This window comes from Harpia harpyja, chromosome 23, assembly GCF_026419915.1.
Source record: "Harpia harpyja isolate bHarHar1 chromosome 23, bHarHar1 primary haplotype, whole genome shotgun sequence".
Classification (NCBI taxonomy): Eukaryota; Metazoa; Chordata; class Aves; order Accipitriformes; family Accipitridae; genus Harpia; species Harpia harpyja.
Genome location: NC_068962.1, coordinates 1,519,503 through 1,547,222, shown reverse-complemented (window position 1 = coordinate 1,547,222; position 27,720 = coordinate 1,519,503). Strand labels below are relative to the sequence as shown.

General features: G+C 55.7%; 3 protein-coding genes, 3 long non-coding RNA genes and 1 pseudogene across 6 annotated transcripts; 4 read left to right on the top strand and 3 right to left on the bottom strand.

Annotated features, from left to right (window-relative positions):
- The first annotated feature begins 69 nt into the window (after positions 1 to 69).
- LOC128135658 (cell cycle regulator of non-homologous end joining-like) lies at positions 70 to 1,591 on the top strand. Its single transcript, XM_052774720.1, has 3 exons — positions 70 to 203; positions 279 to 342; positions 583 to 1,591. The coding sequence occupies exons 1-3, from the start codon at positions 70 to 72 to the stop codon at positions 808 to 810; spliced, it is 426 nt and encodes a 141-aa protein (XP_052630680.1). The 3' UTR covers positions 811 to 1,591.
- A 1,054-nt stretch (positions 1,592 to 2,645) lies between these two features.
- On the bottom strand, positions 2,646 to 3,465 carry LOC128135718 (transmembrane protein 140-like; annotated as a pseudogene).
- A 678-nt stretch (positions 3,466 to 4,143) lies between these two features.
- Positions 4,144 to 5,578, top strand: LOC128135659 (uncharacterized). The gene is made up of 2 exons (XR_008233194.1): positions 4,144 to 4,323; positions 5,260 to 5,578. It is a non-coding gene; the product is annotated as an uncharacterized LOC128135659 (long non-coding RNA).
- A 3,742-nt stretch (positions 5,579 to 9,320) lies between these two features.
- On the bottom strand, positions 9,321 to 10,893 carry LOC128135660 (uncharacterized). Its single transcript, XR_008233195.1, has 4 exons — positions 10,862 to 10,893; positions 10,568 to 10,661; positions 9,828 to 9,902; positions 9,321 to 9,428 (listed from the first exon to the last, which is right to left on the bottom strand). It is a non-coding gene; the product is annotated as an uncharacterized LOC128135660 (long non-coding RNA).
- An 11,218-nt stretch (positions 10,894 to 22,111) lies between these two features.
- Positions 22,112 to 23,633, top strand: LOC128135677 (cell cycle regulator of non-homologous end joining-like). Its single transcript, XM_052774745.1, has 3 exons — positions 22,112 to 22,245; positions 22,321 to 22,384; positions 22,625 to 23,633. The coding sequence occupies exons 1-3, from the start codon at positions 22,112 to 22,114 to the stop codon at positions 22,850 to 22,852; spliced, it is 426 nt and encodes a 141-aa protein (XP_052630705.1). The 3' UTR covers positions 22,853 to 23,633.
- Positions 23,634 to 24,346: 713 nt separating this feature from the next.
- LOC128135717 (transmembrane protein 140-like) lies at positions 24,347 to 25,503 on the bottom strand (the record flags this gene model as incomplete). Its single annotated transcript, XM_052774790.1, has 1 exon — positions 24,347 to 25,503. A coding segment is annotated over one exon (807 nt), but the record flags the coding sequence as incomplete, so codon positions are not given.
- Positions 25,504 to 26,181: 678 nt separating this feature from the next.
- On the top strand, positions 26,182 to 27,616 carry LOC128135542 (uncharacterized). The gene is made up of 2 exons (XR_008233111.1): positions 26,182 to 26,361; positions 27,298 to 27,616. It is a non-coding gene; the product is annotated as an uncharacterized LOC128135542 (long non-coding RNA).
- The last annotated feature ends 104 nt before the right edge of the window (positions 27,617 to 27,720 follow it).

Sequence of the window (27,720 nt, the reverse complement as noted above, 5' to 3'; positions counted from 1 at the left end):
GCGGGCCCAAGGGGGGCGGCTCCCGGGGCGGCCCCGCCCCGCCCCGCCCCGCCCCGCCCGGCGCGGGCAATGGCGGCGGGCGGCAGGCGGCGGGTGCTGCCGGCCTGGCTGGAGGCGGCGGGGGACGAGCGGGTGGTCGCGGCGGGGACCCCCCCCGCCAAGGGCGGGCAGCGGCGGCGGCGGCAGGCGGCGGCAGGCGGCGGGTCCCAGGTAGCGCCGCTGGGGCGGGCGAGGCCGGGCCCGGTTCGCCCTGAGCGTCTTCCCCGTGCGGTTGGCAGGGCGGCGGTGTACTGCATGACCGAGGCGGAGCTGGTGGATGTGGCCCTGGCGGTCCTGGCGGAGGTGAGCGCGGACCCCCCGGGGCGGGGGCGGGGGCGGGGGCGGGGGACACACACACGCACACGGTCCTGGCAGCGGGGAGGGCTCGGGGGAGCGGGCAGGGAGCGCTGCCGGCGGCGGCGGCGGCTCCCTGGGGCCTGGCCGGGGGTGTCCCGCGGTGGGGGGGGCGGGCGGGCTGCTCCTTCTGCCCCTCGGGGTGCAATTCGCGCCCAGCCGGCTCTGGTTGTTTTTCCCTTTGGCTAGAACCTGCAGCGCGAGGAAGGTGAGGAGAAGGCCCGGTCCGGGAGCCGGGAGGAGCAGGAGCTCCAGCCGACGCCAAAGGAGGCTCCGGGAAGCACGGCCAGCAGCGGGGGAGGCAGCGGCCGCAGCCCGGCTCTCCCGTCCCCTGCCGGTGGCGCCGCGGGGAGGCCAGGCTGGGAGGACTCTGAGGACGATGCTCTGAAATACGTCAGGGAGATCTTTTTCAGCTGACGTTGCCTGCTCCGCCGCTGCCCAGGAGCCAAGGGGACACCCAGGACGGTGGGAGGAGGACCTGGAGCGGGCTGTGGAGCTGCTGTGTTGGTAGCCTGCGGAGCTGGTAGGAGGCCCGCGAAAGCCATGGGGGAGAGGAAGGGGGCACTGGCTTCTCCCGGTGTGTGCTGGCTTCAGCGGGCTTTGGCTCCGGGTTAGGTTGTGTTCAGTTTTGCTCGGCATCTCGGAGCACGGAGAGATGAAAGAGGAGGTGTGGGTTCCCGTGAGCGTCCCTTTGGTGGGTCGGTGTCGGGGCTCGAGGGGAGCAGGGAGTTGCTGGCCCTGGCAGGCTTTTGCTGGCTCTGCGGAGCCGAATAGTCGCGGTCCAGCCTTGGGGCTCCCTTGTCCTTGCGGTCCCTCCGTGACAGCTGCCGTGGGGCCTGGCAGGCTGTCCCCGTTGGGCCTGACGCTGGATTTGCCCGCAGGCTCGGGCAGGCCTCCCGTAGCTGGGGAGGACACGGGTGGGAGCAGACTGGCAGGGGCAGGGACCGTTCTGAGGGGGCTGACCCCATGGCAGGGTGCGCGGGGGTCTAGGGAGGGATAAGGATGGCTCAGTGGCAAGAGCCAGTCTGAAGCGGGGATGAACAAACCACACGAAGCCAGGGCAGGTGCGAGAGCCTTTCATGAAACGCAGAATCAGTCACAGCAGCGTCACCAGCCACACCCCCACCACGAGGGCAGCAGGGGAGAAAACGGCCCCTGGTGTCCCGAAGGGGATGGGGGGAAAGCAGGCGCTGCTTTGTGCGAGGTTAAGGGGATGGGGGGGGGAAGCAGGCGCTGCTTTGTGCGAGGTTACAGACGTGGCACGGAGCGGTGCTGTGCACCGCCGCTAAGGCGGAGAGACCCCATCCAGTGCGCTGGCTGCGATGGCCCAGCTGGGGCACTGCACCCCAGCCTTCGGCAGCCCTTGCGCTGCTCCCCGAGCACACGCTTGCACGGGGCGTGCGTTGGTGTGGGCTAGCTTTGCGGTGACCTGCCCTCGCGCAGAACCCGTTCTCCTGGAGTCTCAAAGGCTGCTGGACTGCTGGGCTCAGCCCCGTAATGTCAGTGGGGACAAACCTGGGGCTCTGCACCAAAATCCTCTGCTTCCTCGTGGAAACCCTCCTCCTCCTCAGAGCTGTGTTCAGTGCTCAGCAAGTTGTTGGGCTGCCCCTGCAGGGGCTCTGCTGCTGCTTGGGGTTGGATGTGGGCCACTTCACCCGAATGAACTAAAGCAGAGTCACTCCAGGTGTTATTCCAGCAGGTGAAGTACAGGTGCTCCTGCTGAAGAGTATTTCCAGTGCCCCTCTGGGGCTGCCACTGCTGTGGTGGCAGTGTGAAGCCACAGCTCCTCAAGTTGCTTCGAAGGCGTCCCTGGTTAGTTCGGGAGGTGGAGAAGGAGCAGAGTCTCTTTGGGCAACGCCAAGAAAGGAAGCCTGCTTGCTTCTCTGCCTGCTTATACTTAGGCTAGATATGGCCAGAGGGTTGTGTCCGCTGTGTGCTGGTTCTGATCCGTCCCCTTCGCTCTCCTCTGGGTCAGGGCCAGAAATGCTGTCGCTTATGATGCTGTGCCCCAGGCCGAGGGGCGTGTTGCACGCTGCTGTTCCCAGAAAGCTTCCACGCCGTGCTGCGGGTGTTGGTGTCTGCTGCCTGCTTGCTGCAGGAGCACTGCACGCAGCCGTTTGCCAGAGGCTGGAGATGGGCCTTTGGACTAAGGATCAAATTCCTACCAGTGACTAAAGCTGTAGCGGGATTACTGTTTTAAAGCATGTTATCAATAGCGCTTGCATCTTCTTCGCCCTCAAATGCCGACGGGCAGGGCCCCGTCAGGAAAAGGGCTTTGACCCGGGTGTGTGTTGCTTGGCCCAGCTGAGGTACATAAGTGGCAGTGAGAATCTGGAGCAGTAGCAGAGCCTGAGTCCCAAGCAATGCCAGGAAGCCCCCAGTGAAATCAGAGAGGTGAATCCACTGCGAGGTTTGGAAAAGAAACGTACCCAGGCCTCCAGAGAGGATTATCATCTTGATGATGAGTATGATGAGGATCGCCTTCCAGCCCTCCCTCTCCTCTCTGCACTGCACGTGTGCAACAAAAACGGGGTAGAAGATGCTGAAGACCAGGCAGGCGTACACACAAACCCTGGCTAGCACCATTCCTGGTAGGCTGATGCCCATCACCTGCAGATGCTTGTACTCCAGGCACTGCAGCTCCCCAGCTGTCGCGTTCCACAGGCAGAAGTTGTAAAAGCCAATGCGTTTGTCAGGGCGGTCGACCGGGTTCCCGGCTTCCCACAGCAGCGCGTAGAGCATCAAGGCCAAGTTTCCAGCAGCCTCAAGGAAGGTCAGTGCACACAGCAGGTGCCCGGTGCACCGCTGCTGCAGCAGCAGACCCATCCTGGCGCCTGCGTGCTCTCTTGATACCGTGGTACAGCCTGCTGTGGGGACGCCTGCTGCCAAACACGAAGGGGGGGAACCCACTGGTGGTTGCGTCTCATGGCACCCTTCCCAAGGTGTGCTCTGAGCCTGTGGCCCTGAGGTCTCGGGACTCCCCTTGCAAGTAGAGCAGGAGCGTCTCTGACTGTGCTGTGCCTGTGTTACTGGGTGGGGGGGTGTGCATTTTTGGTCACAGCAAAGGTGGCTTTAATGATGTCCTGTGTGTGGACCATCACTGGGAGGACAGTATGGCTCCCTTAGCCCCACACGGGCCCTTTGCACCACGGCCTCATGTTGGACTGTCCGGGTTTCGGCTGGGATAGAGTTAACTGTCTTCCTAGTAGCTGGTACCGTGCTCCGTGCTCCGTTTTGAGTTCAGTATGCGAAGAATGTTGATAACACTGATGTTTTCAGTTGTTGCTCAGTAGTGTTCAGTCTAAAGTCAAGGATTTTTCAGCTTCTCCTGCCCAGCCAGCGAGAAAGCTGGAGGGGCACAAGAAGTCGGCACAGGACACAGCCAGGGCAGCTGACCCAAACTGGCCAAGGGTGTATTCCGTACCACGGGACGTCCCATCTAGTATAGGAACTGGGAAGGGGGCGCGGGGAACTGCCGCTCGGGGACTAGCTGGGTGTCGGTTGGCGGGTGGTGAGCAATTGCACTGCGCATCATTTGTACATTCCAATCCTTTCGTTGTTGCTGTTGTCATTTTATGAGTGTTATCATTATTAGTTTCTTCTTTTCTGTTCTATTAAACCGTTCTTATCTCAACCCACGGGTTTTGCTTCTTTTCCCGATTTTCTCCCCCATCCCACTGGGTGGGGGGGAGTGAGTGAGCGGCTGCGTGGTGTTTAGTTGCTGGCTGGGGTTAAACCACGACAAATATTCACAAAAGTGGCTTGAAGGTGCCTGAGTACGATCTTCCCAGCGAAGCTACGGGTCCTTTTGTTCTGTCCGGGTACAGTGGCTACAAGCAAGTCCAGTTCCCACGAGGGAGGCTTTTTGCTTTTGACTCTGAGGGCAACTATATGTTGACGTGTTCTTCTACTGGGGGAGTCCTTTTTAAGGTAAGTCTGAGAAGTGACGGGGAGTACTCTTACACATCCATACAAGCTCTTGTTGTTACAAGGCTGCAACAGCAGCTGCTGAAGTTCTCGAGCAGCACCTACCCATCCGTGCTCTGTGCAAGTTGCTGCTCAGTTTCATACAGCGTGCGTTTTAGCAGCGTGTGGTGCTTAGCAAGTGTTTGAACCCTCTGTAAGCGTTTGACTCTCTGTATGTAGCTAGAGTACGTGTGCTCCGTGTTCTTAAAGCTTAGCTGCAGCAGTTTTCCTTAGTACCCAAGTGCCTAGGACAAAGTTTTAAATTATTCTTTTTTAATATATTGATGCATGCCAGTTCAACGCAAAATGCGCGATTGTTGCCTGATGCTCGTCTTTAATCTGCCTTGTGTGCTTGCTCGTGCTATGTTAGTCCCAGCCTGATTCCCTCCTCTTGCTGTGTACTGAAATGGAATGAAGGGTAAGGCTGAATGGTTCCAAGCACCCCAATTTCTGTGCCGCAGTAACAAGCGGTTACTGATCGCTTGCCCCTTGCCTGCCTCCTCTTGAGTCAATACGCATCAGTATAAGCCATTGCAAGGCAGATTGGATGGAATTTTTACTTTGCATCTGGGGCATTCGGAGCACCCGCACTAACATGAGCTATAGGTTAGGCTTACGTGCTCTTCATCAGCGTGTGCTTTTAGCCTGCCCTGTTCAATTACTGCAGCTCAGCTGGTAGCAGACGCTGAGCTGCTTGAGACTGCGTGCTTCTGTTGTGAGACTGGAAATTTGCTTCCTCATGCGTGCTACGTACATCTCGACATGTCTCTGATTTTTCCGCTTAATTATGTATGCTGATGGGGATACGGAGTCTGTAGCAGGCTTTGGCTTCTCCTGTGGGTGCGCTGCCCCCACTGCAGAACCTTGCCTCCTTAAAACCTTATGCTTTCCTTCTTTCAGTTGAACGGTGAGGAAAAGGTTCTGGAGAGCTGCCTTTCCCTGGGAGGACACAGAGCTCCCGTTGTCACAGTGGATTGGAGCACGGCCATGGACTGCGGGACCTGCCTCACCGCCTCTATGGATGGGAAGATTAAATTAACAACCTTACTGGCTCGGAAGTCTTAACCTGGACGGTGCCGAAGGGAAAGAGCAAAAGACTTGACAAAACCAGCGTTAACTCCACAGGAACAAACTGCATGGGAGAGAAGGCAAACCACAGTCCCTCTTCTCATTGTAGCTTTTGCCTCTTGAGAAAAGTTAAATACGTTTGCCAAACCACTGTGCAGTAGAATGCTGGTATGGGACCGGATCAGTGGCAGCACTGAAAACTAAGTCTTCACTGATCCATAGTGGCAGCTGGACCCGCTCTGTTAGGGAGTCTTGAGTAGCATGTGGCTAGAAGGCTGCTGGGATCACGTCAGGGGTTCTGCAGAAGAAGGTGAGGTTGGGGGAGGCATGCATGAGGCAGCACAGTGCACAGTGGTAAGATGACTCAAACTGGAAAGGCCAGTGCAAAAGCAGAGTATTCTTTCAGTATAGCATTTGTTGTTGTGCTTTTATTTTTTTTGTTTGTGTGTGTGTGTGTTCGTTTGTTTTTTTTCCCCCATAAAAAGAAAATACTCCCTTGCACTTGATTCCTGTGCTCTGTTCAGTTGTTGCTGCAAAACATGGGGAGGGTGGCTGGGGCAGGGATGTGCTAGGAAAGTCTCCTGCACGGCGAAAAGACCCTTGGGCTTTCACCAGGTGCTTCCAGCACTGACACCCACACACGGGGGGGAAGCGGTGCAAGACATCCAGGAACAAAAATAATTGCGTGCGTTTGGATGTATGGTGTTGCCTTGGGATAGATGCCTGCTACCAACTAGAGGAGAGATCCCTAGTCAGACTTTTTGAAAGGCTTGTGTCGGAGTTCAGAAGCTCCGTAAATGCCTGGCAGCTACCTGATGGTGGATAGGAGGAGGGGGGGCCAGAACCAGTCTGGTCATGTACAGTGCTCTCTGTCACTGGAGCTGTCTGTCCCCCTGCACCCCCCCAACATCAGGGGAGGTGCTGTGCTCGGGTGTTGCATAGTCTTTGAGTGGACGGCTAAGCAGCCAGCTCTCATCTGCTTGCCCATTGCCGTCGAGCTCACCGCTGCTTACGTTCTTGGCCTTTCTTGGGAGTCTGCGGTACTGTTGTTCCTCGGCAGAGCTCTCACTCTCGATTATGTGGAGAACGGGTCCAATTTGCCGTCTGAAGATACCTTTGGTATTTTCCGAGAGCCGTTTTGGCTTTAGAGCCCGGACATGTGTTAGCATGTTGACGGCCGATTGGCCGGAGAGGAGGTGGAACGTTATTTCAGTTTGTCTTTGCCCAGCGTGCTTTGGCGTATTTATGAAGAGTGGTTTGTCAAGGCTGTAATGCCTAGCTAGCCGTCTCCTTGTGTTTGAAGAGGTGGGGACTGGGCCAGGTGGACCTCCCTAGCTGGCAGCTCCCACTGCTGCCCAGCCAGACTGGGAGTGTGATGGTTCTTTCCTAGTTCCAGCTCTCAAACTGGGGGCTGGAAGTCAACTAAGTCGACGTCGGCTAACTCGACGGCCGTTCTTCGCTGGTGGCATCACACCTCACGCCATGGCTGGGCGTCTGAGAAGGTCGTTGCCGTCTTTGTGCCCGGAGATGCTGGGTACAGTCTGCCGTCGTCTTTTGTACGCGGTCAGACTCTGGCAAAAAGCTCACTGAAGCAGGCGGGAGGTCTGGCCGAAGCAAACGGGGCCCGCAGCGCGACATCCCCAGAGCGCCGAAAGCACGAGCGTCGTCGCGGCGGGAAGGGGCCTCGTCTCGTCTCCCCCCCCCCGCCCTGCTCAAAGCAGGGTCAGCCAGGGCCACGTCCAGGCGGGAGCGTCTCCAAGCACAGAGACCCTACAACCTCTCTGTGGCACAAAAAAGCCACCGGTGGGCTGAGCTGGAGCCTCCGGCCTCACCCCGGGGGCCTCCGGCGCGGGAGGCCCCCCGAGGCGGAGGCGGAGGCCTGCAGGCCCTGCCCGAGCTCCGTCATGGCGTCCCCGTCTCCAGCTCGGTCTCTCCCGGCCACGGACCCCAGCCCGCCGGCCGCCTCCCCGTGGCCCTGCTTGGCCACCACCGGGCTGTCTCCGACCCCGCTGGCCGCCACCGGGCCTGAGCCCCGGCCCGGCCTGGCCCGGCTTCTCGGTTCGCCCTCGGCGCCGCCGCCTCCCCAGGCGCTCGTTCGTCCCTGCGGGCTCTCGGCTGCCTTCCCCGGGGACGGCCCCGCTCCCCTCGCTCGTGCGGGCCGAGGCTGGGTCTGCCCCGCTGGCTGCGGGGACCCCCTTCGGCTCCCCGTCCCTGAGGGAGCAGCGTGCCCGCGCTGCTCCCTGACAGCGGTCCCTGGCCGCCCTCGCAGGAGGAAAGGTTTTTCCTCGGGTCGAGGTGGGTTTCTCCCTGCTGCGGCTCGTGCCCGCTGCTTCCCGCCTTTCCCCTCGGCAGGCTGCAAATCCGCCAGGTCCCGGTGGGATCTGCAAAGCGTCCGTGGCTACCGGGAGCTCGCCCACCCCCTTCTGCCCAGACCGGCGGGAGGGTTGCTCTAGAAAGGAGTCTGGCGACCGATGATGAGCAGTCGCTCAGCGCTGGTCCCTGGTCTGAGCACCGCCACGGTTCAAGCCTCCGCAGAGGGAAAGGACACGGACGCGTGCTCCCCGTCGGAGATGTCTGCAGGACTGGGGGTCGTTCCGAGCGAGGGCAGGGAGAGGTGTGCTGACTGCCTGCGTGGGAAGGGAGCCTGAGCGAGCCTTCAGGAACAGGACTCTCCTCGTCCGGACGCGCTAGGTCCGAAGAGCTCCGGTTGTGCAGCAAAACTAAGACCCGTACGAGGTGGCAGAGTTTATTAAATACCAAACTGCGACAGAACACTTGTAATTAGGGGGGGGTGGGGGTGGGGTGGGGGGGGTGCACAGGGTGGAAGGCAAAGGTTTCCAGGCCTCACGCATCTCCCCTGGGAGCACTCTTTTCTGGCACTGGCACTTCCTCCGCTCTTTGTGCATCTTCTCATCGTTAACCGCGTTGGAGGTTCAGCTGTGACTGGAAATCCGTAAGGTGGGGGGCCATCGAGACTGCATTCGTCACCTGCAGACAGAGTATTGAAATGTATTAAAATCTCAGTGTGTGGTGACCAGCTCCGCTGTTCTTGCTCAGGGCCCCCGGCACTGCATGCTGGTCAGTGAGGCCATTGCTGGGACTCCTGGCTCGTGGTTTTTACCCATCACGACAACTACATCTGTGTTCATCAACATCATCATCATCTACTGCCACAACAGGAGCAGGAGCATCAAGAGCAGTCAATCACTTGCAAAATACAGCCAAGAGATAATTAGCAGCGCGGAAAAAAAGTATAGGAAAAGAATCACACGGGTTCTAGCAGAAAAGAATAATCGCCTCAAATCCACCAACCAAACCAGAGCTCAGCTTTCTTCTTAGTTTACCAATTTAGTTAGTCAATTCGGAACAACTTACTTCATCTCTCGCCAGAAACTGAGCTGGGACTTTCTCCTTCGCGCTGCAGACGCAGTCAGGGTTGTCGAAGACATCTGCAGAAGCATCTTCAACCTGCACAGCAAATTAGTAAGGAAAGCGTGAAGCAAAGCAGCAGTCGGCCTTTTGCACACACTCTTACCTAAGCAGCACAGCCCCGGATGGCTTGCTTCATCTGTAATGTGCTTGACAAGCCAGGAATTACTGAGAGCAGCCAGCTCCCCAGCACCACCCAACACTTGGAGGGCCCCAAATTTCTCTGAACAGAAGAGGACAAGACTTCCTTCCCACCCAGGAGAAGTGCAGGCAGCCTGCATTTGCAAGGCCTTTTGCAGCTTTTTAAAACCATAGGCTCATGCACAGAAGCACCTGGCAAGATCGAATGCGAGGCTTGAATTTGCTCGCAAACGGTTATGCACATGCTTTTACACTAGGGTTCAGTAAAGCTTGACTTCTCCTCAGTGTGTATTTCTTTAAAGCACTAAAAAGCCATGCCTGGTCTGTTCTTCCTCCAGCGCGGCGTTTCTTTTCCACGCTTCATCCGGAAGCGCTTCCGATCGGCATTGCGTCTTGCCCAGCTTCTTTACTTCCTTGCTTTCACTGCCACGCTTTCAAAATAGAAAAGATGCATCACACACAGAGCACAGGAACAGGATCCACACGCAGAATGTGCAGCCAGCCTTCTCCACAAAGGAGAAAACATGTATCTCCCAAGTCCAGTCTCCTCTCACAGCTCTCACCCACAGCTGTCTCTCCTGTCCACAGCACACAGCCTACCCATCAAAGGAATCGTGCTGATGAACGCAAGTGCCCGCATATTGTCTACCGAGCAGATGCAAAACACAGTAGCAGCAGGGGAATGAGGAAACGTATAGACTTTTCCCCTGAGGGTGTCCTGCCCAAAAACCTGGGGGATTCCCCGCAGCCCACCTGACCTTTTCATAAATTACCTGCCCACGAGAAATTCAAAGACTAAAACCAGTCGTTCCCAGAAGCTGTTCATATACCTGCCGACGTCGGTGTTCCTTTGCAGTCCGTGTTGTCCGAAAGCCGGTTACCGAGTCCTCCAGGCCATTATGAGACTACAGCAGCATTAAAAGAAGAAAAAAGAAGTCACACTAGGACTTCCCTGGCTGAAGGTCATACCTCACGGCAGCGCCAACCAAGCATACAAAATATGGCCTATGGAGGTGTCATTCCCTTATTAGTTGCAGCCTTTCATCTTTGGAGGTCTTCTCGTTGCATTACAGACCTACACCTTCTGGCCAAGGAATCCATGGCCACTAACATGGGAAGGTGCCCAGAGTACAGGCCACGGAAGAATTCCTGTCCCAGTCTGATGATGCCAGTCAGGCCTCCAGGACTACGTGCTCACCACCACCAGAGCCCAAGGAGTGTCCGCAACCGAAGGCACCAAACCCCTCTACCGCAGGACTGTCTGAAGTGCTGCCTGAGGTCTCAAGCTCACGACTGGTCTAAAGCAGAAAATACTTAAGCCAGTGCATTGCTGTCAAGTCCTTAACAACGATGGCATTAAGAAGGACTTGCTATAGTCTCACGGAACAACTCTCAAAGCCAGAAAGCTGGGGGAATGGGCCAGCAGGACTTTCAGAGCAGCCTGTAGTCAGTAGAACAGAGAAACTGATCTCTCCTAGGCTCTCCAGGAAAACCTCATCTTAAAATTTCCCACACAGATACAGAACTAGGCTCTGTAGCTCACGAAAAGGGAAGGCTGTGAGTAGCTTACTAAGGCACAGGCTTGCAGTTTTTTCCAAAGGGCTTCGATGGTCTTTGCTTGTTGCTGGACTGTGGTTTCCAGCCTGGCCTTTTCACCTTGGAGCCTGGAAAAGAAGGACAGGCCTTATCACAGGAGGCCACAAGAGCACAAATCCCCAAAGAAGAATGTGAAAGAACCTCATCTAAAACAAAAGCGTCTTTGAAAATCGTGTATTATTATCTTGCTGGGATGCAAGAAGACAGTCCTGTTGTTTTCGCACAATCGCAGAAAGCGAAGCCTTGCTCCACTCTGTTACTTCCTTACCGTCGTATGTGGTCTTCCAGCTCTGGGATAGCTGCAGTTCCAGAAGATGTGGTCAGAAGGTCCTGCAGGTTCCTGGAAGTTAGTTCCCTCTCGTTCCTCCTGATGGCATCCTTCAGGTACTCGGCATAACACTCAGTCCGGGTATGCCGTTCTTTTAATTCCTGCAGCTGTCAAACCACAAGAAGAATCGCCGGTAGTCAACTTAGGTTTGATAAAAAGGAGTGGACTGCTCTGACTCTCATGTCGACTCTCAAAACCCACGTTACTTCATCTTTTACACTGGCCCCTCTCCTACGTCTAAAATGATTTCCTAAAGCGTTTCCTAAACGCTGCCACAACGCTCCTCCTCCTCTCTCAAGGACTCCAAACACTCTTTGTAGCCGCTTGTTGGCTACTCCAACACGGTTAGCAGCTCCTCCTGCTCCTAAAGTGACTTTGCAGCTCCATAACAATGATGACGTGATGAGGAACTGCAAAAAAGCGTGAGCACAACACTCCAGCATGCCTACTCTTTCTCTGTCAGCACACACTCCGCTTTGCCGAGCCAAAGAGAAGCAGCAAATACACGTGATCCGTGAACCTTGAGAAGCAGCTGTTTGAAAGGAATACCCCCCCCCTTCTCCAATCAAGGACAAAGTGACTTCACGGTTAGTGGCCTTACTAATTGTAGGCGCCAGGCTTATAAAACAAGGCGAGTCAATTACATGTCACTCGGTCTGCTCCTGTTGCAAAGGTGTCTAGCGTACTAAGACCACCTCAGTGCAGCCCTCCGCTCTTACTTCAAGTGGTGCAAACAGGCAGGCACCCAAGGCAGCAGTGCTGTTCCCTCCCATCCCGCTCATCACAGCGAACCGCACACTGAACCACCCTGGGTTACACAAAACCCCCAAGAAAGGATCAGGTCCCCGCTCTGGTTTGCTACAAAAAAGGCCTGGGCCCCTGCCAAGAGACAAGAGACAGGCTTTCTCCATACCTTAGCTTTGGAACGGTACAGTTTCTTCTGCAACTGCAGTTTCTGTTCCTGCAGGTACACGCTGTAGCACTTCACAGCTTCAGGTGAAGCTTCTGTGAGGGAGCTCCTTTTGAGAGGGTTGGCGAGCTCCTGCCACGGCTGCTTGACCCATGTCTAAAGAAATGGTGTTCCATGAGCATGGAGAAATCAGTGAGAAGATGACAACACGAGAGATGCTTTTACTCATGGGATGATATCATTAGCTCGGCCTTCAGGGTGGCCAGCAGGTCGAGGGAGGTGATTCTGCCCGTCTACTCTGCTCTCATGAGACCCCACCTGGAGTAATGCATCCAGCTCTGGGGTCCCCAGCACAAGGAGGACATGGACCTGCTCAAGCAGGTCCAGAGGAGGGCCACAACAATGATCAGAGGGCTGGAACACCTCTCCCGTGAAGAAAGGCTGAGAGAGTTGGGGTTGTTCAGCCTGGGGAAAAGCGAGCTCTGGGGAGACCTTACTGCGGCCTTTCAAAATAGAAAGAGAGAGAGAGACTTTTTACTAAGGCCTGAAGTGACAGGACAAGGGGCAACTGTTTTAAACTGAAAGAGGGTAGATTTAGAGTGGGCATAAGGAAGACATTTTTTGCAATGAGGGTGGTGGGACACTGGACCAGGTTGCCCAGAGAAATTGTGGCTGCCCCATCTCTGGAAGTGTTCAGGCTGGATGGGGCTTTGAGCAAGCTGATCTAGTGGAAGGTGTCCCTGCCCATGGCAGGGGGGGTTGCACTAGATGATCTTTAAAGGACTCTTCCAACTCAAACCATTCTATGCTTCTGTGACTCAGTGAATTCAAACATAAGAGATTTTGGCCGCCACCAGCAGGCAACTGTCTCAGCTGAGCATATCTACAGGATCGCCAGCTCTTCGTGAGGCTTTCTCTTTCCTAATACACAGAAAAGGCTAAATATTCTTCTCCTTGGAATAGAGGATGAGAGTCTGCGCACGTGCTTTCGTCCAACCCACTGTTTTCCCTCTTTATGCAGCCCTTCGGCTTCACAAAGGGAACAAAATGAGGTGCGAAATACACCTCAGGTCCGGATTCAGTCACCTCCTCTCAGCAGCGTTCCAAAATGAACACAGTAGCAAGAACAGATCTCTGTACACTGACTGGTTCTATTTGTGGATATCTGCATCAGCCTCTACTAGAGTCACCTGTCTGTCGTCTTGAAGGTCGGTTTGACATGAAGCATCCTTCTTTAGCTGAAGCTCTTCTCTCTCCGGTGCAGAAACCTGAGCAAGTGAGAACACAGACAGACAGATCGTGGGGAAAGGAATCCCCAGCAAGACTGCAGCATCGCACTGCATTGCAGCACCGGGGATACGGGAGCGTGACTTCGGCATTACCTCTGGAAAACAAAGTAACTTGCTCTCAGAAGAGTCAAAACCTCCCTCTTACCTGTGCTCCTGCTGCTGGGAAGACACCTACAAAGGAGGCAAGAAGCGAGACGCTGCTGTGAGTGCTTATTTCACTCTGCTTCTCCCCATCTGCTTCACCGCAGAAAAGCTTACAAAGGTAACCATTTAGTGCGTCAGGAAATTACCGTTGCCGCTCTCCTCTGCAACGGGCTGCACCCATGCTTCACGTCTGCATACAGGTGGAAGCTGCACGACGGCCGACGCTTTCGCTGGAGCTTCGCAATCCGACTGCGTAATTGAAAAGACATGCGTGAGAACTGGCACAGACTCCTCCTCAACCCGTTTCCACGCACAAAGCTCCAGCTTCAGGCAACACGCATAACGTGGTATCAGATGATGGAAAGAACGGAAAGGGCAAACACCACCGGCGTGTTAGGCATCTCTGTTGAGCAGGGCTTTCAAAAGGGGCCGACGTACCCCTGCCCAAGGCAGAGAGGACCTAGGCAGAAGCAGCTAAGCGTCTAGAGTGTAGGCCCTATGGGCAACCATTTGACACTGACTCTATGGTTCTGTGAATCTACCTGTCACCAACCCTGGGGGTATTTAGCAGAGGTGTAGATGTGGCATTCGGGGACACGGTTTAGGGGTGGGCTTGGCAGTGTTGGGTTTACGGTTGGACTTTTAAGGGTCTTTTCCAACCTAAACGACTCTATGATTCTATGAATCTACCTCAGAATCAAAAGGGGAGTCATCATCTTGCTGCTGTGCTCCTGCTGCTGGGAAGACACCTACAAAGGAGGCAAGAAGCGAGACGCTGCTGTGAGTGCTTATTTCACTCTGCTTTTCCCCATCTGCTTCACTGCAGAGAAGCTTACAAAGGTAACCATTTAGTGCGTCAGGAAATTACCGTTGCCGCTCTCCTCTGCAACGGGCTGCGCGCACGCTCCCTTTCCATCTGCAGCAGGAGGCAGCTCGTCGGCCGACGCTTTAGTTGGAGCTTCACAATCCGACTGCGTAATTGAAAAGACGTGCGTGAGAACTGGCACAGACTCCTCCTCAACCCGTTTCCACGCACAAAGCTCCCGCTTCAGGCAACACGCGTAACGTGGTATCAGATGATGGAAAGAACGGAAAGGGCAAACACCACCGGCGTGTTAGGCATCTCTGTTGAGCAGGGCTTTCAAAAGGGGCCGATGTACCCATGCCCAAGGCAGAGAGGACCTAGCAGAAGCAGCTAAGCGCCTAGAGTGTAGGCCCTAGGGGCAACCATTTGACACTGACTCTATGATTCTGTGAATCTACCTGTCACCATCCCTGGGGGTATTTAGCAGAGGTGTAGATGTGGCGTTCGGGGACACGGTTTAGGGGTGGGCTTGGCAGTGTTGGGTTTACGGTTGGACTTTTAAGGGTCTTTTCCAACCTAAACGACTCTATGAATCTACCTCAGAATCAAAAGGGGAGTCATCATCTAGCTGCTGTGCTCCTGCTGCTGGGAAGACACCTACAAAGGAGGCAAGAAGCGAGACGCTGCTGTGAGTGCTTATTTCACTCTGCTTTTCCCCATCTGCTTCACTGCAGAGAAGCTTACAAAGGTAACCATTTAGTGCGTCAGGAAATTACCGTTGCCGCTCTCCTCTGCAACGGGCTGCGCCCATGCTCCAAGTTTGTGTGCAGGTGGAATCCACACGCCGGCCGTCACATTCATTGGAGCTTCACAATCCGACTGCGTAATTGAAAAGACGTGCGTGAGAACTGGCACAGACTCCTCCTCAACCCGTTTCCACGCACAAAGCTCCTGCTTCAGGCAACACGCATAACGTGGTATCAGATGATGGAAAGAACGGAAAGGGCAAACACCACCGGCGTGTTAGGCATCTCTGTTGAGCAGGGCTTTCAAAAGGGGCCGATGTACACCTGCCCAAGGCAGAGAGGACCTAGGCAGAAGCAGCTAAGCGTCTAGAGTGTAGGCCCTATGGGCAACCATTTGACATTGACTCTATGATTCTATGAATGTACCTGTCACCAACCCTGGGGGTATTCAGAAGAGGTGTAGATGTGGCGTTTGGGGACACGGTTTAGGGGTGGGTTTGGCAGTGTTGGGTTTACGGTTGGACTCGATTATCCTAAGAGTCTTTTCCAACCTAAACGACTCTATGAATCTACCTCAGAATCAAAAGGGGAGTCATCATCTTGCTCCTGTGCTCCTGCTGCTGGGAAGACACCTACAAAGGAGGCAAGAAGCGAGACGCTGCTGTGAGTGCTTATTTCACTCTGCTTTTCCCCATGTGCTTCACTGCAGAGAAGCTTACAAAGGTAACCATTTAGTGCGTCAGCAAATTACCGTTGCCGCTCTCCTCTGCAACGGGCTGCGCCCATGCTCCAAGTTTGTGTGCAGGTGGAATCCACACGCCGGCCGTCACATTCATTGGAGCTTCACAATCCGACTGTGTAATTGAAAAGACATGTGTGAGAACTGGCACAGACTCCTCCTCAACCCGTTTCCACGCACAAAGCTCCCGCTTCAGGCAACACGCGTAACGTGGTATCAGATGATGGAAAGAACGGAAAGGGCAAACACCACCGGCGTGTTAGGCATCTCTGTTGAGCAGGGCTTTCAAAAGGGGCCGATGTACACCTGCCCAAGGCAGAGAGGACCTAGGCAGAAGCAGCTAAGCGCCTAGAGTGTAGGCCCTATGGGCAACCATTTGACATTGACTCTATGATTCTATGAATCTACCTGTCACCATCCCTGGGGGTATTTAGCAGAGGTGTAGATGTGGCGTTCAGGGACACGGTTTAGGGGTGGGTTTGGCAGTGTTGGGTTTACGGTTGGACTCGATGATCCTAAGGGTCTTTTCCAACCTAAACGACTCTATGAATCTACCTCAGAATCAAAAGGGGAGTCATCATCTTGCTCGTGTGCTCCTGCTGCTGGGAAGACACCTACAAAGGAGGCAAGAAGCGAGACGCTGCTGTGAGTGCTTATTTCACTCTGCTTTTCCCCACGTGCTTCACTGCAGAGAAGCTTACAAAGGTAACCATTTAGTGCGTCAGCAAATTACCGTTGCCACTCTCCTCTGCAACGGGCTGCGCGCACGCTCCCTTTCCATCTGCAGCAGGAGGCAGCTCGTCGGCCGACGCTTTAGTTGGAGCTTCACAATCCGACTGCGTAATTGAAAAGACGTGCGTGAGAACTGGCACAGACTCCTTCTCAACTTGTTTCCACGCACAAAGCTCCCGCTTCAGCCAACACCCGTAACGTGGCATCAGATGATGGAAAGAACGGAAAGGGCAAACACCACCGGCGTGTTAGGCATCTCTGTTGAGCAGGGCTTTCAAAAGGGGCCGATGTACACCTGCCCAAGGCAGAGAGGACCTAGGCAGAAGCAGCTAAGCGTCTAGAGTGTAGGCCCTATGGGCAACCATTTGACACTGACTCTATGATTCTGTGAATCTACCTGTCACCATCCCTGGGGGTATTTAGCAGAGGTGTAGATGTGGCGCTGGGGTACACGGTTTAGGGGTGGGCTTGGCAGTGTTGGGTTTACGGTTGGACTTTTAAGGGTCTTTTCCAACCTAAACGACTCTATGAATCTACCTCAGAATCAAAAGGGGAGTCATCATCTAGCTGCTGTGCTCCTGCTGCTGGGAAGACACCTACAAAGGAGGCAAGAAGCGAGACGCTGCTGTGAGTGCTTATTTCACTCTGCTTTTCCCCATGTGCTTCACTGCAGAGAAGCTTACAAAGGTAACCATTTAGTGCGTCAGGAAATTACCGTTGCCGCTCTCCTCTGCAACAGGCTGCGCCCATGCTCCAAGTTTGTGTGCAGGTGGAATCCACACGCCGGCCGTCACATTCATTGGAGCTTCACAATCCGACTGTGTAATTGAAAAGACGTGCGTGAGAACTGGCACAGACTCCTCCTCAACCCGTTTCCACGCACAAAGCTCCTGCTTCAGGCAACACGCATAACGTGGTATCAGATGATGGAAAGAACGGAAAGGGCAAACACCACCGGCGTGTTAGGCATCTCTGTTGAGCAGGGCTTTCAAAAGGGGCCGACTTACCCCTGCCCAAGGCAGAGAGGACCTAGGCAGAAGCAGCTAAGCGTCTAGAGTGTAGGCCCTATGGGCAACCATTTGACATTGACTCTATGATTCTATGAATGTACCTGTCACCAACCCTGGGGGTATTCAGAAGAGGTGTAGATGTGGCGTTTGGGGACACGGTTTAGGGGTGGGTTTGGCAGTGTTGGGTTTACGGTTGGACTCGATTATCCTAAGAGTCTTTTCCAACCTAAATGACTCTATGAATCTACCTCAGAATCAAAAGGGGAGTCATCATCTTGCTGCTGTGCTCCTGCTGCTGGGAAGACACCTACAAAGGAGGCAAGAAGCGAGACGCTGCTGTGAGTGCTTATTTCACTCTGCTTTTCCCCATGTGCTTCACTGCAGAGAAGCTTACAAAGGTAACCATTTAGTGCGTCAGGAAATTACCGTTGCCGCTCTCCTCTGCCACGGGCTGCGCGCACGCTCCCTTTCCATCTGCAGCAGGAGGCAGCTCGTCGGCCGACGCTTTTGTTGGAGCTTCACAATCCGACTGCGTAATTGAAAAGACGTGCGTGAGAACTGGCTCAGACTCCTCCTCAACCCGTTTCCACGCACAAAGCTCCCGCTTCAGCCAACACCCGTAACGTGGTATCAGATGATGGAAAGAACGGAAAGGGCAAACACAACCGGCATGTTAGGCATCTCTGTTGAGCAGGGCTTTCAAAGGGGGCCGACGTACACCTGCCCAAGGCAGAGAGGACCTAGGCAGAAGCAGCTAAGCGTCTAGAGTGTAGGCCCTAGGGGCAACCATTTGACACTGACTCTATGATTCTGTGAATCTACCTGTCACCATCCCTGGGGGTATTTAGCAGAGGTGTAGATGTGGCGCTGGGGTACACGGTTTAGGGCTGGGCTTGGCAGTGTTGGGTTTACGGTTGGACTTTTAAGGGTCTTTTCCAACCTAAACGACTCTATGAATCTACCTCAGAATCAAAAGGGGAGTCATCATCTAGCTGCTGTGCTCCTGCTGCTGGGAAGACACCTACAAAGGAGGCAAGAAGCGAGACGCTGCTGTGAGTGCTTATTTCACTCTGCTTTTCCCCATGTGCTTCACTGCAGAGAAGCTTACAAAGGTAACCATTTAGTGCGTCAGGAAATTACCGTTGCCGCTCTCCTCTGCAACAGGCTGCGCCCATGCTCCAAGTTTGTGTGCAGGTGGAATCCACACGCCGGCCGTCACATTCATTGGAGCTTCACAATCCGACTGTGTAATTGAAAAGACGTGCGTGAGAACTGGCACAGACTCCTCCTCAACCCGTTTCCACGCACAAAGCTCCTGCTTCAGGCAACACGCATAACGTGGTATCAGATGATGGAAAGAACGGAAAGGGCAAACACCACCGGCGTGTTAGGCATCTCTGTTGAGCAGGGCTTTCAAAAGGGGCCGACTTACCCCTGCCCAAGGCAGAGAGGACCTAGGCAGAAGCAGCTAAGCATCTAGAGTGTAGGCCCTATGGGCCACCATTTGACACTGACTCTATGATTCTATGAATCTACCTGTCACCATCCCTGGGGGTATTTAGCAGAGGTGTAGATGTGGCGTTCGGGGACACGGTTTAGGGGTGGGCTTGGCAGTGTTGGGTTTACGGTTGGACTTTTAAGGGTCTTTTCCCACCTAAACGACTCTATGATTCTATGAATCTACCTCAGAATCAAAAGGGGAGTCATCATCTAGCTGCTGTGCTCCTGCTGCTGGGAAGACACCTACAAAGGAGGCAAGAAGCGAGACGCTGCTGTGAGTGCTTATTTCACTCTGCTTTTCCCCATCTGCTTCACTGCAGAGAAGCTTACAAAGGTAACCATTTAGTGCGTCAGGAAATTACCGTTGCCGCTCTCCTCTGCCACGGGCTGCGCGCACGCTCCCTTTCCATCTGCAGCAGGAGGCAGCTCGTCGGCCGACGCTTTTGTTGGAGCTTCACAATCCGACTGTGTAATTGAAAAGACATGTGTGAGAACTGGCACAGATTCCTCCTCAACCCGTTTCCACGCACAAAGCTCCCGCTTCAGCCAACACGCGTAACGTGGTATCAGATGATGGAAAGAACGGAAAGGGCAAACACCACCGGCGTGTTAGGCATCTCTGTTGAGCAGGGCTTTCAAAAGGGGCCGATGTACACCTGCCCAAGGCAGAGAGGACCTAGGCAGAAGCAGCTAAGCGTCTAGAGTGTAGGCCCTATGGGCAACCATTTGACACTGAGTCTATGATTCTGTGAATCTACCTGTCACCATCCCTGGGGGTATTTAGAAGAGGTGTAGATGTGGCGTTCGGGGACACGGTTTAGGGGTGGGCTTATCAGTGTTGGGTTTACGGTTGGACTTTTAAGGGTCTTTTCCAACCTAAACGACTCTATGAATCTACCTCAGAATCAAAAGGGGAGTCATCATCTTGCTGCTGTGCTCCTGCTGCTGGGAAGACACCTACAAAGGAGGCAAGAAGCGAGACGCTGCTGTGAGTGCTTATTTCACTCTGCTTTTCCCCATCTGCTTCACTGCAGAGAAGCTTACAAAGGTAACCATTTAGTGCGTCAGGAAATTACCGTTGCCGCTCTCCTCTGCAACGGGCTGCGCGCACGCTCCCTTTCCATCTGCAGCAGGAGGCAGCTCGTCGGCCGACGCTTTAGTTGGAGCTTCACAATCCGACTGCGTAATTGAAAAGACGTGCGTGAGAACTGGCTCAGACTCCTCCTCAACCCGTTTCCACGCACAAAGCTCCCGCTTCAGCCAACACGCGTAATGTGGTATCAGATGATGGAAAGAACGGAAAGGGCAAACACCACCGGCGTGTTAGGCATCTCTGTTGAGCACGGATTTCAAAGGGGCCGACGTACACCTGCCCAAGGCAGAGAGGACCTAGGCAGAAGCAGCTAAGCGCCTAGAGTGTAGGCCCTAGGGGCAACCATTTGACACTGACTCTATGATTCTATGAATGTACCTCAGAATCAAAAGAGGAGTCGTAATCTTCCTCTTCTTGTCCTCCTGCTGCTGGCAAGACACCTACAAAGGAGGTAAGATGTGAGACTCTGCTGTGAGTGCTTATTTCACTCTGCCTTTCCCCATCCCTCAAGCCCTGCATCCAATCAAGAGGTTATCATTCTTCTACAGGCCAGTGATTTGTCTTCATCACCTCCTCCACGGTGAAGGATCCTACCTGCTCCGGTCAGTGTAGGGGTGCCCAAGGGAGAGTCAGCAGTCTTCCCAGAGCAAGAGCTGTCAAGCACTGCTGGGCCTTCTGTGCCTCCTGCAGAACATTCTCCCCTCATTTCACAGCCGGTGTTTTGCTCCAGTTGCTTCTGAATACTATATACAGAAAGGAAGGAAATGCATTTGTTAAAAATACCCCCCCGCTTGCATACACTCTCTACTGGAAGAGCAACAGCCATTCATGAGCCATCCGAGCCATATTCATAGCCAGCTGGTAAAGGGTAACACCCACACCCAGCGACACCTTGCTGCACGACTACTGGAGGCTGAAATACTCACTACAGGCATGTTCGTGCTGCAGGTGCTTATTCTTGTCTATGGAGTATCTCAGCCCCACTGGTTACAGTCTCATCCGACAAACCCCCTCTCCATTTTGAGGGCCATTGAGATTAAGACAACCCTTGGCAGACTGACATCTCACTACAAGGCTTCTACCTCAGTGGGATGCTACACTAATGCTGCAGCTACTCTTCCCGTGAAGCTGGGGTAACGTCTCCTCAAACCCAGTCCTGACTTTGAAGGGCTTAAGAAATTCCCATGGTCAGCCAGAGGACCGGAGAGTTTAGAGAGCTCCTAGTTGGGATATCAAGAGGCCAACAAAGATTGTGGTTGCATGGCAAGCACTGCAGGCGCTAATACATTGTAGAGGTGTTATCTTCTAACAACCTTGGCTGAGGGTCAGGTGGGGCTCTGGAGAGAGACCACTTTCAGGTTTGCTGCATAAGCAGAACTAAAACCAAAAAAAAACCCCCCAAACAAGAAAAGAAAATACTAGAAACGTGCTCCAGACCAAGGCTGCTATGCAAAGTGGTGCATTAGCACAACAGGGATGCTGTGCCAGAAGCCGGGAGGGAAGGAACGAGCATCTTGTTTTGCTAGAGCAATCCTCAGACGTGCTTTACTCCTAAAGGGGTTTTTACTCCACAGTTTACCCAGGCACCCTTCTCTCCTGCTTCCCATCGATACAAGGGCGCTTGCCACCGGGCTGGGCTCCGCCGGGGTGGCCGGCCGGAGGCTTTTGCTCCGGGCGCCGCCCGCCCCTTACTGCTTCTCCGCGTCCCGCCTGTTGATGCGGAATCTCTTCCTCCACCAGTGCCGCTGCAGCCGCGCCAGGTCACCTCCGGCGGCCGCGCCGTGCAGCCCGCCCCGGGGCTTCTCCCGGACCTCGGAGGGCTCGGCGGCGCAGGGTCCGGCATCGCCGTCGGAGGGCGGCGGCCGCCGCACCCTCCCCAGGCAGCACGAGAAGAGCCGCTGCATGCCGCCGCGGGGATGGCGCCCGGCGGGCTCTGCCGAGCCCCGGGCGGTCTCCCCGAGGCCCAACCGAGCGAAGCAGGGGCGAGAAGAGCCGAGCCCCGAGCGCCGGCCGCCGCTCGGCAGCTCCGGTCGCTCCCGCTCCGCACAGGACGCCGTCTGCGCCGGCAGGGGGCAGCCTAGCAACGGGGCGTCACACAGGGGGCGCGGCGGCCGGGGAGGAGGGGGCGGTTCCAAGGGGGGATTCCACGGGGGGCGGGCCCAAGGGGGGCGGCTCCCGGGGCGGCCCCGCCCCGCCCCGCCCCGCCCCGCCCGGCGCGGGCAATGGCGGCGGGCGGCAGGCGGCGGGTGCTGCCGGCCTGGCTGGAGGCGGCGGGGGACGAGCGGGTGGTCGCGGCGGGGACCCCCCCCGCCAAGGGCGGGCAGCGGCGGCGGCGGCAGGCGGCGGCAGGCGGCGGGTCCCAGGTAGCGCCGCTGGGGCGGGCGAGGCCGGGCCCGGTTCGCCCTGAGCGTCTTCCCCGTGCGGTTGGCAGGGCGGCGGTGTACTGCATGACCGAGGCGGAGCTGGTGGATGTGGCCCTGGCGGTCCTGGCGGAGGTGAGCGCGGACCCCCCGGGGCGGGGGCGGGGGCGGGGGCGGGGGACACACACACGCACACGGTCCTGGCAGCGGGGAGGGCTCGGGGGAGCGGGCAGGGAGCGCTGCCGGCGGCGGCGGCGGCTCCCTGGGGCCTGGCCGGGGGTGTCCCGCGGTGGGGGGGGCGGGCGGGCTGCTCCTTCTGCCCCTCGGGGTGCAATTCGCGCCCAGCCGGCTCTGGTTGTTTTTCCCTTTGGCTAGAACCTGCAGCGCGAGGAAGGTGAGGAGAAGGCCCGGTCCGGGAGCCGGGAGGAGCAGGAGCTCCAGCCGACGCCAAAGGAGGCTCCGGGAAGCACGGCCAGCAGCGGGGGAGGCAGCGGCCGCAGCCCGGCTCTCCCGTCCCCTGCCGGTGGCGCCGCGGGGAGGCCAGGCTGGGAGGACTCTGAGGACGATGCTCTGAAATACGTCAGGGAGATCTTTTTCAGCTGACGTTGCCTGCTCCGCCGCTGCCCAGGAGCCAAGGGGACACCCAGGACGGTGGGAGGAGGACCTGGAGCGGGCTGTGGAGCTGCTGTGTTGGTAGCCTGCGGAGCTGGTAGGAGGCCCGCGAAAGCCATGGGGGAGAGGAAGGGGGCACTGGCTTCTCCCGGTGTGTGCTGGCTTCAGCGGGCTTTGGCTCCGGGTTAGGTTGTGTTCAGTTTTGCTCGGCATCTCGGAGCACGGAGAGATGAAAGAGGAGGTGTGGGTTCCCGTGAGCGTCCCTTTGGTGGGTCGGTGTCGGGGCTCGAGGGGAGCAGGGAGTTGCTGGCCCTGGCAGGCTTTTGCTGGCTCTGCGGAGCCGAATAGTCGCGGTCCAGCCTTGGGGCTCCCTTGTCCTTGCGGTCCCTCCGTGACAGCTGCCGTGGGGCCTGGCAGGCTGTCCCCGTTGGGCCTGACGCTGGATTTGCCCGCAGGCTCGGGCAGGCCTCCCGTAGCTGGGGAGGACACGGGTGGGAGCAGACTGGCAGGGGCAGGGACCGTTCTGAGGGGGCTGACCCCATGGCAGGGTGCGCGGGGGTCTAGGGAGGGATAAGGATGGCTCAGTGGCAAGAGCCAGTCTGAAGCGGGGATGAACAAACCACACGAAGCCAGGGCAGGTGCGAGAGCCTTTCATGAAACGCAGAATCAGTCACAGCAGCGTCACCAGCCACACCCCCACCACGAGGGCAGCAGGGGAGAAAACGGCCCCTGGTGTCCCGAAGGGGATGGGGGGAAAGCAGGCGCTGCTTTGTGCGAGGTTAAGGGGATGGGGGGGGGAAGCAGGCGCTGCTTTGTGCGAGGTTACAGACGTGGCACGGAGCGGTGCTGTGCACCGCCGCTAAGGCGGAGAGACCCCATCCAGTGCGCTGGCTGCGATGGCCCAGCTGGGGCACTGCACCCCAGCCTTCGGCAGCCCTTGCGCTGCTCCCCGAGCACACGCTTGCACGGGGCGTGCGTTGGTGTGGGCTAGCTTTGCGGTGACCTGCCCTCGCGCAGAACCCGTTCTCCTGGAGTCTCAAAGGCTGCTGGACTGCTGGGCTCAGCCCCGTAATGTCAGTGGGGACAAACCTGGGGCTCTGCACCAAAATCCTCTGCTTCCTCGTGGAAACCCTCCTCCTCCTCAGAGCTGTGTTCAGTGCTCAGCAAGTTGTTGGGCTGCCCCTGCAGGGGCTCTGCTGCTGCTTGGGGTTGGATGTGGGCCACTTCACCCGAATGAACTAAAGCAGAGTCACTCCAGGTGTTATTCCAGCAGGTGAAGTACAGGTGCTCCTGCTGAAGAGTATTTCCAGTGCCCCTCTGGGGCTGCCACTGCTGTGGTGGCAGTGTGAAGCCACAGCTCCTCAAGTTGCTTCGAAGGCGTCCCTGGTTAGTTCGGGAGGTGGAGAAGGAGCAGAGTCTCTTTGGGCAACGCCAAGAAAGGAAGCCTGCTTGCTTCTCTGCCTGCTTATACTTAGGCTAGATATGGCCAGAGGGTTGTGTCCGCTGTGTGCTGGTTCTGATCCGTCCCCTTCGCTCTCCTCTGGGTCAGGGCCAGAAATGCTGTCGCTTATGATGCTGTGCCCCAGGCCGAGGGGCGTGTTGCACGCTGCTGTTCCCAGAAAGCTTCCACGCCGTGCTGCGGGTGTTGGTGTCTGCTGCCTGCTTGCTGCAGGAGCACTGCACGCAGCCGTTTGCCAGAGGCTGGAGATGGGCCTTTGGACTAAGGATCAAATTCCTACCAGTGACTAAAGCTGTAGCGGGATTACTGTTTTAAAGCATGTTATCAATAGCGCTTGCATCTTCTTCGCCCTCAAATCCCGACGGGCAGGGCCCCGTCAATAAAAGGGCTTTGACCCGGGTGTGTGTTGCTTGGCCCAGCTGAGGTACATAGTGGCAGTGAGAATCTGGAGCAGTAGCAGAGCCTGAGTCCCAAGCAATGCCAGGAAGCCCCCAGTGAAATCAGAGAGGTGAATCCACTGCGAGGTTTGGAAAAGAAACGTACCCAGGCCTCCAGAGAGGATTATCATCTTGATGAGTATGATGAGGATCGCCTTCCAGCCCTCCCTCTCCTCTCTGCACTGCACGTGTGCAACAAAAACGGGGTAGAAGATGCTGAAGACCAGGCAGGCGTACACACAAACCCTGGCTAGCACCATTCCTGGTAGGCTGATGCCCATCACCTGCAGATGCTTGTACTCCAGGCACTGCAGCTCCCCAGCTGTCGCGTTCCACAGGCAGAAGTTGTAAAAGCCAATGCGTTTGTCAGGGCGGTCGACCGGGTTCCCGGCTTCCCACAGCAGCGCGTAGAGCATCAAGGCCAAGTTTCCAGCAGCCTCAAGGAAGGTCAGTGCACACAGCAGGTGCCCGGTGCACCGCTGCTGCAGCAGCAGACCCATCCTGGCGCCTGCGTGCTCTCTTGATACCGTGGTACAGCCTGCTGTGGGGACGCCTGCTGCCAAACACGAAGGGGGGGAACCCACTGGTGGTTGCGTCTCATGGCACCCTTCCCAAGGTGTGCTCTGAGCCTGTGGCCCTGAGGTCTCGGGACTCCCCTTGCAAGTAGAGCAGGAGCGTCTCTGACTGTGCTGTGCCTGTGTTACTGGGTGGGGGGGTGTGCATTTTTGGTCACAGCAAAGGTGGCTTTAATGATGTCCTGTGTGTGGACCATCACTGGGAGGACAGTATGGCTCCCTTAGCCCCACACGGGCCCTTTGCACCACGGCCTCATGTTGGACTGTCCGGGTTTCGGCTGGGATAGAGTTAACTGTCTTCCTAGTAGCTGGTACCGTGCTCCGTGCTCCGTTTTGAGTTCAGTATGCGAAGAATGTTGATAACACTGATGTTTTCAGTTGTTGCTCAGTAGTGTTCAGTCTAAAGTCAAGGATTTTTCAGCTTCTCCTGCCCAGCCAGCGAGAAAGCTGGAGGGGCACAAGAAGTCGGCACAGGACACAGCCAGGGCAGCTGACCCAAACTGGCCAAGGGTGTATTCCGTACCACGGGACGTCCCATCTAGTATAGGAACTGGGAAGGGGGCGCGGGGAACTGCCGCTCGGGGACTAGCTGGGTGTCGGTTGGCGGGTGGTGAGCAATTGCACTGCGCATCATTTGTACATTCCAATCCTTTCGTTGTTGCTGTTGTCATTTTATGAGTGTTATCATTATTAGTTTCTTCTTTTCTGTTCTATTAAACCGTTCTTATCTCAACCCACGGGTTTTGCTTCTTTTCCCGATTTTCTCCCCCATCCCACTGGGTGGGGGGGAGTGAGTGAGCGGCTGCGTGGTGTTTAGTTGCTGGCTGGGGTTAAACCACGACAAATATTCACAAAAGTGGCTTGAAGGTGCCTGAGTACGATCTTCCCAGCGAAGCTACGGGTCCTTTTGTTCTGTCCGGGTACAGTGGCTACAAGCAAGTCCAGTTCCCACGAGGGAGGCTTTTTGCTTTTGACTCTGAGGGCAACTATATGTTGACGTGTTCTTCTACTGGGGGAGTCCTTTTTAAGGTAAGTCTGAGAAGTGACGGGGAGTACTCTTACACATCCATACAAGCTCTTGTTGTTACAAGGCTGCAACAGCAGCTGCTGAAGTTCTCGAGCAGCACCTACCCATCCGTGCTCTGTGCAAGTTGCTGCTCAGTTTCATACAGCGTGCGTTTTAGCAGCGTGTGGTGCTTAGCAAGTGTTTGAACCCTCTGTAAGCGTTTGACTCTCTGTATGTAGCTAGAGTACGTGTGCTCCGTGTTCTTAAAGCTTAGCTGCAGCAGTTTTCCTTAGTACCCAAGTGCCTAGGACAAAGTTTTAAATTATTCTTTTTTAATATATTGATGCATGCCAGTTCAACGCAAAATGCGCGATTGTTGCCTGATGCTCGTCTTTAATCTGCCTTGTGTGCTTGCTCGTGCTATGTTAGTCCCAGCCTGATTCCCTCCTCTTGCTGTGTACTGAAATGGAATGAAGGGTAAGGCTGAATGGTTCCAAGCACCCCAATTTCTGTGCCGCAGTAACAAGCGGTTACTGATCGCTTGCCCCTTGCCTGCCTCCTCTTGAGTCAATACGCATCAGTATAAGCCATTGCAAGGCAGATTGGATGGAATTTTTACTTTGCATCTGGGGCATTCGGAGCACCCGCACTAACATGAGCTATAGGTTAGGCTTACGTGCTCTTCATCAGCGTGTGCTTTTAGCCTGCCCTGTTCAATTACTGCAGCTCAGCTGGTAGCAGACGCTGAGCTGCTTGAGACTGCGTGCTTCTGTTGTGAGACTGGAAATTTGCTTCCTCATGCGTGCTACGTACATCTCGACATGTCTCTGATTTTTCCGCTTAATTATGTATGCTGATGGGGATACGGAGTCTGTAGCAGGCTTTGGCTTCTCCTGTGGGTGCGCTGCCCCCACTGCAGAACCTTGCCTCCTTAAAACCTTATGCTTTCCTTCTTTCAGTTGAACGGTGAGGAAAAGGTTCTGGAGAGCTGCCTTTCCCTGGGAGGACACAGAGCTCCCGTTGTCACAGTGGATTGGAGCACGGCCATGGACTGCGGGACCTGCCTCACCGCCTCTATGGATGGGAAGATTAAATTAACAACCTTACTGGCTCGGAAGTCTTAACCTGGACGGTGCCGAAGGGAAAGAGCAAAAGACTTGACAAAACCAGCGTTAACTCCACAGGAACAAACTGCATGGGAGAGAAGGCAAACCACAGTCCCTCTTCTCATTGTAGCTTTTGCCTCTTGAGAAAAGTTAAATACGTTTGCCAAACCACTGTGCAGTAGAATGCTGGTATGGGACCGGATCAGTGGCAGCACTGAAAACTAAGTCTTCACTGATCCATAGTGGCAGCTGGACCCGCTCTGTTAGGGAGTCTTG